Raw genomic sequence first — 12,201 nt, 5'->3', positions numbered from 1 at the left:
AATCTTGACATTTTTTGAACAGAATTGACTAAAGTGTGTTATATATATATTTTTTCCTATTGATACTCAGAAAAAATGCAGTTACTTTTAATCCCATGCTTGTTTAGCTCCAGAAAAGCCACTAGATGGCAGCAAGACCTTAGGAGTGTCTGGTCTGCTGCTCTGCAGTCATTTTTGCCCATTTTGAACATTAAACATTTTTGCTCATTTTTAATGTCATAGATTTCATAAGAAGGCAGCATGTTTAATGAAAACACATATATATTTCCCCTCATTGTAAAAGCCGAGACACAGTTTGAATCATAGTGACACATTTATTGATGCAGGTTTGTTCCCTGTCGAAACTGAATGCAAACACAGCACATACACGCCACCAAGCACTAGGGGAATGTAGAGCAAACGGCAGTGGAGAACTGAAGGTGGAGGCTGAACGGTACAGCGGGTTGATGGCCTTCGCTGAGAGTGAACCTCCTGATCCAGGATCTGTACTGCCAGTTTCAACAAAACGCTGAATTCTTGTCCACTTCCTAAAGTCAGTAGTTCTTTCTGGTTCGCTTTGTTTCATCTCGGATGCTTTCAGCTGATGAGTGCTCCCATAAAATCAACTCCAAAACTTAAGGCACCCATTTTGTGTTCTTATCTCTATTGCACCTTTGTCCGTTAGATTATCACTTTCTGATCCATTCCATTTGCACAAAGAATCCAGACCTTCGTCAGCTTGATTCTCAATGCCTTCACTGAACTCGGCGGCGGTTTCTCCAGCGGTTCGCAGAAGCAAAGTGCTCTCACAACAGTCCAGTGTCATCTGACCGATAGAAAATAAAACAGTAAAATAGAATATACAAGTCAGCAGGTTTAGAACCTCGTTTCCACAGACACATCTACAGCAGGTCAACGGTTTCGGGCGGGGACGATGACACGATCACACGTGTTGGGGAAGCTCCTCGCTCCACAGCTGTGTCTCATTACTAGGTTTTGGTTACGCTTCGGTTCATGTGAGGGTTCACAGTTTTCTCCCTTCAGAGGACAGAGGATGGGAAAGACGGCGGCTTATTGCGGAACCTCAGAAGCCGTGCGCCACACCGCCTCGGCTGACAGCGGCACAGACCTAGAGGGTTAACAGGGGTAGGGGCGCCTCCGAGGGGGCTTTCATGTCTGATTTGTGATGCATAGTATAGTATTAAAGGTCACTCAGGACATATGGATATGTGTGACAGGGCATCTTTATATGCGCTCACCTTTTCCTGTCTGGTTTGACCCTTTTTGCCGCATTACGACCACAGCACTCTGAACTGTGCTGATGTGTTCAAATGTGAGAGTTCTAGGGGATTGGAGACTTTTGTACGGCGTTGTATCTTTGGGGGGAACAGGGGGCGTCATGTTTACAGCTCCTTTCAAGCAGAAGTCCAAAGTCACATCATAACTGGAGAATTAATCCAACAGAAAGCAAAGAGATCAGAGTTAATCTGACGCTTTTCAACTTTTCAGGGAGTGTTTTCAATAATATGATCCAAAACTAGAAATTATTTTAAACATCACAGTCGCTACTGTTATTTAACACACCTCTGATTAATATTCTCCTACCAGGACTTGGAATTGCGTCCGCTATTCATCATTGTACAAGGTTAGCAGAATAAACATGGTAGGGAATCTGCTAAAGAGTAACATATTTATCATAGGATATAACCAGAACATACTGTGTACTGGACAGACACAAGACTTTCAATTAATGCTAGTTTTGTCTCAACAAAAAAATCAGAGAATTTAAACAAATGTGGACAAAATTTAGACATAGCTGGAGAGAAGTAGCACACACACCTCCAAATTGCAGGTAAGCTGGAGGAAAAGGCTTTTTTGGGTTGCATTTCACACAACCAAAACATACTTCATACTGGACAGACATGAGACTTTTAATTAATGCTCGTTTTGAGCCATGAGATCTCAGAATTTAAATACATATGGACAAACATTAAGGGATCTCAGCTGGCAATTAGTAGCACACACCTCCAAATTGTGCATCACCTGCAGGAAGAGGCTTCTTTGAGCTGCAGTTCAACAAAATATGCTTACAGTTAGTGCTGGAGTCATATGGACTGCAAAAACTCAACAACTATAGACAGCTTTCTTAGAGAGACAGGCATGGGTCAGCATGGGGCTTTCATAGCCTGACGACTTTGAATATGACGGCATTGTGGGAAAAGTTTAAAGTAGTAAGTAGTAAAGTATTTCTCAACTAAATTATTTTTTAAAAACAAAATTAGATTTATAAAAGTGATAAATTGTTCTGCAATAGTTTCCAAACTGGTCATTTCTGCAAGTGTGCGCCAGGAGGCTGAAATGAAAAGTATTTAACTTTGTTAAATCATAACGGAGGAAAATTTCACTGTTTTTGTTTTCTTCAAACTGCAAAGTTTTAAAACCTTTTGTAGCTCGATGGCCATAACCGGCCCATGCCTAGCGACGTCTCTTTAAGATGCGCTAACCTCCAGTGTATCAGCATCGAGACAAGTCCAAGAGAACAAAAAAGATCACTGCAATGTTCAAAAAACACAAGAAGTTCAGGTTAAACCAAAGTCAAGTAAGTAAAAAGTAAAAATATACCATCAAATGTGTAAAACTTAGAACACGTAATATTTATATTAAAAATTCCTCTAGAAATCCTAAGACAGTGAGCAGTGCTGCCTTTGTTGCCGTCACCTAAAGCTAAACAGTCATGTTGGGATGAGGATGTTTGGTTCCTGGAGGCTGGACCAGAACCAGCAGCCCAACCAACCGTCAGCGTTTCTACGGGCCGCGTCTCTGCAGAGCTTTAATATGTGTTCTCATTCCCTCTGCTATTATTATTTGAATCATGCTGATTATAATCATCTGATATAATTCATAAACAGGCAAACACTGAACATAAATTAGATCCTCTATAGGTAAAAATGTAAAAAGCTAATAAGACAGCAGTTTATTGAACCGAAGCGAGGAGGAGGAAGTGACGGCAGACGTTCAAACAGGAAGCAGTTCCATTTCTGAGGTGGTGGGGGTGTCCGATTCGGCGCTGAATCTTCCAAACTGAAGATGGTTTCTCGTTCTCAAAGGAGCTGGGGGGCTTGAATGGTCCTGGAGGGGGTTGGGGGTGAGTGGGGGGTGTCCAGGCCGGGTCACAGCTGGTTTAGTCTAAAGGGACAGGAGGGGAGATCTGCTGCTTCATGGAAGGCAGTTTGTTCAGGCGTCTGTGAGTCACAGAAGGAGGGGTGGGGAGAGGTGGGGGCAGAAGGGTGGTGGCATGCTGCTTGGTGGGGCAGGAGACTCTGCTGAAGGGTCCTCTCCTACCCCCTCACCCCCCATTTCAGAGGCCATCATGTCCTGGGATCAGGACTGCAGAGAGACAAAAATGAAGAACCTGAAAAACTTTGCAGAAGGTTCTGGACAGTGTTTGATGTTTTCTGTGATTCATTCTAACTTCCTTAAAGGGGCAGCATTATGTATTTATGATGGCATAGTGTCATCATAAAGCACAATCAAGTAACTCTGTAATCTTCAGTTGTTATAAAAATGCTGTATATATCAAATATGATTTAAAGCTACAGTCTATAACTTTTACAAATATGTTTCCTTCTGTATTTGTTCAAACTGTCACCATGTCGTGACAGTTTGTTATGAAAGGATTGATCTCCTGCCTGAGCTACGCACCGCTCCCAACCAAAAACAACCAATCAGAGCCAGGAGGCGGATCTTAGCGCTGGCAATCAATCTTACACGTTGCTCAATGTGCTAAGGACAGAGAAACAACTTACTGTTACAGCAAACTGTAACCCGCTGTCTTCGGTGGATATGCTAACTAGCCTTATGTTGTGGTGAACCAGCTGTAGCATAGCAGAGAGCAAGAGGGAGGGGTTGAGCACGAGCGTGATTGACAACGCAAAGACCCTCCTCCTGGCTCTGATTGGTTGTTTTTGACTGAGTGGTGTATTTCTGGTGATAGTACTGGAAGCACTCCGAAAAGTCAGAGCAGCTTGGGTTTTTTTTTCACAGATTATCTGTAGTATTTCACAGTGTTACGACTTCATCATCCCTTTAACAAATGTGTGAATAATATTTTTTACAAACATTACAAAATGCAGCTTTAAAACAAATTTTAAATTGTAATTTAACTCCTTGAAATTGGGCCTGTTGCTTTAAGAAGCTCCGCCTCTATTAAGCTGTTTACAAAAGTTCTTCAGAACACAGGACTGAGAAGTAGCTCGCAGAATGAGGTCAGAAGACTCACAGTTCCACCAAGTGTTTTCTAATTGCTGCTGCCACTAGTCTGAAGGAGCTGAGTGGGGGAGTCACAGGAAGTCTGCTCAAAGGAGGAGCTTTGTGGAAATAGGTGGAGCTTTGGAGCAATCAAGGTGCCCCTGAATGGTTTTCTTGGGGTAGGAGTTCATAAGTTTCTTACTTCTTCCTACTCCTTTTTGAGCATGTTAGGATTATTGTGGTACAAAAAATATGTGTCTTCTTTTGCAATCCTTGTTCATGTGTTATTTTATGTTGCTATCATGTTCAAAATAAATAAATAGAAAAATCTAGATTAAAGGATTTCTCAAACATGCATAAAAGAATCAAGGAAACACTGCAGGTGTGTTTTTGATGAGGGAATAACATTATAAAAAGTTGAATTTACATAATACTGCCCCTTTATCTGTAACAATGGGCAAAAAGATGGATGGAATATTTAGACAACAGAACAGAAGAGGTAAAGATGATCTACCTCTGTTCTCCGCTGCTCCTCTGTGGGAGACTCTGTTTCCCTGATGACCACTGCTTTTGTCACCAGCATGTCAGGATGCTGCTGCTTGGCCTCCTGGATCGCCATGGCGAGCGCCTGGAGCCAGACAAACCCCAACACACCGATCAGCATTCTCCAGCGCTCTCAGACACACAGAGCAGATGTCTCCAGGACTCTGTCTCTCACCTGATGCTGGTCCACATCGTCGTCTCCTGTGATTATGATCCTCTTCTCGATTCTGGTCTCTGAGTAGCCTCCTTTCACAGTCTGGAGCGCACAGAACCACAAGGGTCAGGCAAAATGCAACATCACACTTAATGAAAAGTATTCAACTCCCTTAGGCTTTTCCACATTTTGTCACATTACAACCACAAACTGGAATGTATTTTACTGGTCAGCAAACATAGCTAATGTCAAAAAAACTATTTCACAATTATGGTGTTAAGTCATTAAATAACAAGCGAGGCCATCATCCTCGTCTTCTTTGTTATTTCTGCCAGTAGTAACATCCGGTTGGTGATCAACAAAAGTGTTTCCATTGCAGTTTTGCAGAGTACATTAATTTTGACATGGCCAAAAAAAATCACCTCATCCTAACACAAAAGCTTATCGAAAAACATGATTTCTTTCTTTTTTCTTTTTAATTAGCATGTTTCCATTGCGCAAATTTATTTTGGGGATTCCAGTTTGTGCAATTATATGATCAATGGAAACACAGTTCATGTCTCAAGTCAAGTTCGTTTCACCCTACACCTCACCCTGAAAACATGGTGGTGGCAGCATCATGCCAGTAAATAAATTTTACACATTTATTTGAATGAACACCTCACATTTCTATTTGTAGGAAATCTTTGAAATCCCTCCACCATTTTCTTTCTTTTATTTTGCACACTTTAGTGTGTCATTATTTCTTGAAACATGTGGCTGTGACATGACAAAATGTGACAATGTTCAAACTGTTGAATTCATGTCCTGCCCCACTGATTCACGTCATGTTTTAAATATTTCAACACATCATTATCTTTTAAGAGATCAAAACAAATCCTCATTGTTTACTCTTCGAGCAGAATTACAAACGGGGAAAATGATGTAATAAATAGCTGCTTGAAGCAAAAACAGCTGTATCCTGTGTTATCTATGAAACAGATTACCATTTCATTTTAGACAAGAACTGTTTCACTGTGATAAAGGTTCAGTAATTGAGGAAACAAACACAGTGTTACCTTGGTAACTTGTGTCGTGGTTGCTGAGGTGATGCTTTCAGCTGTGATGGTCAGAGGGGACACAACAGACTCCCTCCCTTGTGGACTAGCTTTTACCTGCAGCACAGTAATTACAGAGCAGTCAGACCCACATATTCAACAGTCATGCACAACATCTGCTAGCCAAAATGATAACATCTGTTACATAATCAGCTGGTATGGTTCACTTTCACACTACACCGTCAAACAAAATAAACCCTTTGAGAAGCCTGTTCCCCTCCTCGCCCGTGGGGGCGCTCCTTCAAGAACCACTGAAGGAAACAATGCTAGAAGCTCTGAGGAAGACACAGCACAACTTCCTTCTTTATAAAATTTACACAAAAATGTGGGCATGTGATTCAGATTGTGCTAAAATTGTGACAGAGCAGCCAGAAAAGAAGCAGAAAAATTCACTTTTTAGAAAGCTCATTCACATCATGCTAGCTTTCACACTGAAACCGAGTTGTGGAGACGTCTGACAGTGTGATGGTATTAATCCAGCACATACAGGATGATCCATTGATGGGGAATTCCAAATCAGTTGCTGAAGTTAAGGCTTTAGCAGTGCTGGGCTAATTTTTCTTTTAGCGCTTAAGTGATTTTGCTAACTCTGAAAAGATTTTGTGCACCTATCTGCCCCAAAATACATTTTATAGATCAATTCCAAAGAGCTAATTTAATTAGTTTTTTTGTAATCTTTCAGTTGAATAAAGTGTGACATCTGAGTTGAAGTTTTGGTTATCGACTTTTAGTAATTCTACAAGTAGGCAGATGTTTTCAGAATAACAAAAAAGGAATAAAGTAAATCAAGGACAACATATAACGTTGTTGTAATAACATGGCTGAATTTAGTGCAATAGCATTAGCTTCCTCTCAAAACCATGTTGGTATAGCACTTTAGCATTAGCAAAATTCATTTTTGTGATTAGCAATTCAGGGCTAGCACGGCTAACTGTATTAATTGGCGCTGTCCACCAATGTTTTAGCTTCCATAACACAAGTACAAAGAACCAAACAAAGAAAAGGGTCATGCTGACCCAGAAACTGATTTTATTTAGAATTTACTTCATTTAAAATATTAAGCAATGCAAACATATAAGTAGCTAAATACAGTTGATGGGCCACTAACTCTCACTAGAGTTCAGCTTAGTTCAAAGTCAGTCAGTTTGTATCACCAGGTCTATAACTAAATAGATTAGTTCTCTAAGATATTATTTAGATTTTTTTCTCCAGTTCCACCCTCATGTCCACATATCCTCACGTTTTGATCCTACAACACCAAAGTCAAACCCAAGGCTTTAAATTGTCCATCTAGATGTTTGGTCTGCATGTTTTACATATTCCTAAATGTGTGTGTGTGCATCTTCTTTTTGTTAAAAGTGACGGTTTCAACAAATAGCAGAAGTAATTGAAGGTAAAGACAAGCGATTACTCAAAAACAGAACAATTATACAGAACAATGTGTTAGCTCAAAGTCATTCAAGCATTTATTTGTTGAAATTCATGACCAGAGTCATTACGGTGACAGTAAGTAACAATTGTGTAGCTCGCATGAGGCGATTCATTTGGACACTCGCTCCAATAAAGGTCAAGATACAGCAGCGGCAGCACACAGACACATAAATTACTGTCAGTGTGATGGATGTCCTCTACAAAGACACTTACAGGGGAGCCATTTTCTTTGGGAGCAGCAGGAGTTTCCTGGGAGCTGACAGCTGCAGGGCTCTGAAAGGGAGAGAAAGAAGTGGTTCTGATGAAGGACGATACCAGCACCATGATGCTGCATGCAAAAAGAACAACACTGAAGGACTGGTTTGTTCCCCACAAAGACCAGCACTGATTGTGCAAAAATAAATAAAGAAATAAACAAAAGTAACTGCACTACCTGCTGTTTTTGTGTAGTAAAAGCTTAAAGGTGCAGCTAAATAGTCCACCAAATATTACATTAAAAATAATGAGTATCTGTCTTATTGTGGTATTATGCTGTGAAATCTTAAACTAAGTAACATAAAAGTGAATTAAAACATAGAATGATTGAAAGCTGATATGACTGAAACCTTTGTGATGGCAATTTACTCACGTTTTAATCTTTCTGTTTTTTCATTCCTCTTACTTCTCTTATATGGATTTAATTGTTGATTCCGTTAACATTTCTAATACTAAAGCTGTGAAGAGTGAACATAGTTTCTTAGTAATAAAGAAACTATGTTCATATGGTAGACACTTATGAGCTGAACAGCTTCAGCCTATATACCATTTTGATCTATACAACACTTATGAATTATTTTTATTTGACTTTGCTTGAGTTTCTTTATTTTGCAGTTGGAATGTTTCTTAAACACTTATAAATAATATGTATTTTCAATTCTTGCAACAAAATCTTTTTTATATATATGTTAAAATAATGTTTAAATGAATTTTGCCAGTTTCAGGTCAAAGTCTTTCCAAAATAACAAGAATAAATCTTGTTTCTGCCTTGGATCTATAAGCTTTAGGTCAGCAGCTATTAAGGTTACCTCGGGTCAATACTTGGTGATTTTGGATTGTCAGGTCCTGGGAAATAAAAGGCTCCTAAATGATTCACTGTGATTCACAGTTGGTTGGAAGGCAGAGTTCAAAACATTATGCAAACCTTTTTTGTTGGGTTTGTTGATAATGAGATTATTATATCAAAGCTGCACAAAGTTAAGTTAGAGTTTGACTCTAGATGGTTGTGCTATCTTATGCTGGTGTCAGCTGAAAAATATAAGAAAGTTAATCTCAAGAGAATTCCTTACCAAAAAAAAAAACATTTTAACATAAATCAGAAGAAGCTCAATTCAAAACAAATGACAAATGTTTCAAATTTCTAAAGCTCTGTCTTAAGTTTGATGAGATGTGTACATTTTCAAGACTACTAATGTAAAAAAAAAAGGCTGCCTTTAATCTGGAAAGTCCTAGAAAGTGCTTGTAGTTGTTAATGAGAGCTAGGCGTTAAAATCACCCAAAACATATTTCAGTACATCTAAAAAGAACTTAGACTATTGTGGAAAAGTGCAACATTTCTCACCAGACATCTCAGAAAATGAAACTCATATATTATGTAGAATATGTCACTCACAGGCTTTGATTCTTGTAATTCTGATGATTATGGCTTATGGAGAATTTAGATGACTGCATTTGTAACACTTAATGTTTATCATGTGCAAAAATATGAGTTTTTTATTTTTTCCTTTAATTTCATCTTCAAAACGTCGCCCGCAGAAATTCAACTGCTGAAACTTCCCTGTAAATGTCCGGAGCAACCAGAGCAACACAAAGCAACCAGAACTAGATCTAGACAAATGTCTATTAGCCAATCACATTGCACTCCTTTATTCAAGTGTCAAACAGTTAGCTAGTTAGTGCAGCTACCTCGACATACTGGTGTCACGTAATCAAAGAGTAATTTGATTGGCTAAAAGTCATAATTCTGACTTCAAACTCAAAATATTCTAATTCTTTGTTAATAATTGTCAAAATCCAAATAAATAATCAAACATTCTTAGGTGGATGTAAATTATGTTGCTAGCATATAAAAACAATAACAACTATTTCTTCCTTGTACTAGGATCTCTAAACATGCACTTTGTCCTCACTGAAAATCTGTCCCAAATTGTTTTGGTAGATTTGAGTTTTAAGATTAGATTTGTCTGATGGTGCATAAAACAATTTAAACAAAATTCTGAGAAAGAAAGTGAGAATTCTGAGCTTAAAGCCAGAATTTTACATTTAATGTCAAATTAATCTACTTGCTTCCTGTAAGGTGTAAGTGTTTAGAAAAGTGCTCTAAAAATGAAATGCATTAACATTACTGTAAAAAGTCAGAATTTGGAGAAATAAACCTGAATTCTGAGAAAAAATAGCAAAATTTTGAGATTAAATACTATAAAAATTAAAGGAACTTTTATTATTATTGTTATTTAAAAAGTAAAAATTCTGAGAAAATCCGTTTTTCTCTTTTTTGTGTGTGTGTGTGTGTGTGTACCTAAATCCTCCTTTGTGCATGTGGAAGGGCATTGAAGAGTTCAATTTCAGACCATGTTTTTCTCTTTGTTATGTATCTAGATAAAGTGAAAATGCTTGTGCTGATATTATAAAACTTAACCTACAATGGAATCATATTTTTCTATCTAGTTGTATGTTATAAAAGCAAAAATATGTGATGTTTTTGTGTAGAGAAGTTTGACTGTGTGACCTACACAGGCTGTTGTAACGTCCACAAACAACTGATCTTTGTGAAATATCGCCCTCTGCTGGCCAACCGACCTTACTGTAGATCTTTATCTGCCTATAGATTATCTCATCCTCCATTTACTGTGCGCGCGCGCAGAGCACTCCGCTTAGTCCGACACCTTAAAGCAATGACTCAGCACTGATGTGGCTCTTCAAAGGGCCCCTCTCTTCATCATCTCCTGAGCTCAGCCACACCATTAGCTTGACTGGCTAAAGAGCCTGGCCCTGATTCCATTTTAATAAGGCACCTGCGGGACAGCCGGTCCGCGCTCACTGCTCTGCTTCCGGAGATGAATGGCAGTCGCAGCTGCTTTCATCCTTCTCATTAATATACTGTCAATACTTTAATCATGCCTTAATGATTCTATTACGCTCCCCATTTCTTTGGGAACATAGCTGCCGTGAGCTCCCTGGAAGAGGAAGAAAAAAAGAGATTCTTTCTATAGTCAAAGACCCAGGCTTCCACCGAACGCACGTCACGCAGCAGTGTTTCCCTGATTGGCTTCTGACTACTGGAGCCGATGATGCGAACCGACCTCAGCAGCTTTAACCCTTCCTACGGCCTAATATTTAAGATTTCATTTATAAAATATGTCATTCATGAATTTATCATTAGAAAAGTAACACTGTGCAAAACAACTTTAAATTATTAAAGCATAGTTAACAAAAATGTTCTCACTTTTTTAATATTGTGCTTTCAGCCCATGCAGTAAAATATCAGGCAACCTATTTAATGTCATATTTAAATATATATAGAGATCCCACCCCAATAATCATAATACTTTGTATCATGTAAAAGTTTATAATGTAGTGCAAAACGCAGGTGAGTTTTGCAACCTTGTTTATATGTACTTAATAATAAATAGTTTTAGAAAATCTTAAGTTGTCTGTGTTTTACGGCGTCCTCTAAGGGACATGAGAAAAAAATTATTTTCCCTTACTGCGAAATACTTTTGCGTTCTCTCGCAATAATGGTCAGTTAATACAGTATGATTGAATACTGAAAGTCTTTCTTACGGTGGCCATCGTACTTTCTGCTATTATATAAGGTGTGAGGTTTTTCCATGCAAGTTAATATCTCGTTTGAGGTATCTGAAGTTTTTGGGGGGGTTTTTTGGATAGAAATGTACCACAAACCTATGAGCAAACCTATGTGCAATAGCAAAACAGTCCAAACATGGGCTTTTACATCTAAGATGTAAACCAATTTTCCATAAGAAGGAAAGAAAGAAAAACTACATCCAATCTATTTGGACTATTTGGTAACGCAAAATAAAACTTTTTCTCCATGTCCATTAGGGACCTCTATAGTGTTTAGATCCTTCCACCATTCTTCTTATTTTATTGATTTCTTTTTTGGGGGAAAAAATAATTTAGTTTCTTAACATAGTTTGACAACCAGAGTTACACACAACTGCTGACAATGTTCTGAAACACTGAAGTGAGACAAACGCAAAAAGAATAGGAAAACATGAAGGGTGGCGCTTTCTCACATCCCTGCATGCTCAGAAACTCAAAACTACAACCGTTTTCTAAACAGTAAACACAGCATTATCCTAACCATTAGGGATTACATGTTCATCTAATATATAAAATCTAAATAGTGGTTGTAGTAGGACAAAATGTGAAAAAGTTCAAGGGCGTGTGAATAATTCTGCGTACTTGTGGTGAAACATCTGTGATGTTTTGGTGAACCTCGGATCCGTTGGTGTGCGTCTCGGTCCGGGTGTCGGCCCGCTTCAGCTTGTGGGCCACACTCACAGCACTGGCATCTTTCCTGGCCACTGGAGGCTGTGGAATGAACACACAGTAAACTTACTACCGACTGCAGCCAGTTGTTTCCCCTCGCTATTAAAAAACCAAACAAACAGAAAAACACTTTGTTTGAAGGCACAAACTGTAAACCACTTTTTTTATTAGGTGCTTCGTGCAGAAAATAGCAGCAAA

At 38.7% G+C, this 12,201-nt stretch overlaps 1 protein-coding gene across 9 annotated transcripts in view; it reads right to left on the bottom strand.

Annotated features, from left to right (window-relative positions):
- Positions 1-294: 294 nt before the first annotated feature.
- LOC116710966 (band 4.1-like protein 1) overlaps positions 295-12,201 on the bottom strand; it is a 104,801-nt gene continuing 92,894 nt past the window's right edge. For all 9 annotated transcript variants that reach the window (XM_032550306.1, XM_032550310.1, XM_032550308.1 and 6 more), the window contains 6 exons: positions 11,917-12,045; positions 7,666-7,725; positions 5,983-6,078; positions 4,946-5,026; positions 4,742-4,855; positions 295-3,366 (listed from right to left, as the gene is read on the bottom strand). In XM_032550306.1, coding sequence (XP_032406197.1) covers positions 3,361-3,366; positions 4,742-4,855; positions 4,946-5,026; positions 5,983-6,078; positions 7,666-7,725; positions 11,917-12,045 — 486 coding nt within the window. In that variant the 3' untranslated portion in view covers positions 295-3,360. The remainder of the gene's footprint in view (positions 3,367-4,741; positions 4,856-4,945; positions 5,027-5,982; positions 6,079-7,665; positions 7,726-11,916; positions 12,046-12,201) is intronic.

The sequence above is a fragment of the Xiphophorus hellerii genome, chromosome 20 (genome assembly GCF_003331165.1).
Source record: "Xiphophorus hellerii strain 12219 chromosome 20, Xiphophorus_hellerii-4.1, whole genome shotgun sequence".
Classification (NCBI taxonomy): domain Eukaryota; kingdom Metazoa; phylum Chordata; class Actinopteri; order Cyprinodontiformes; family Poeciliidae; genus Xiphophorus; species Xiphophorus hellerii.
Note: the sequence above shows the minus strand (reverse complement) of the source record. Positions and strands in the feature narration are given on the sequence as shown.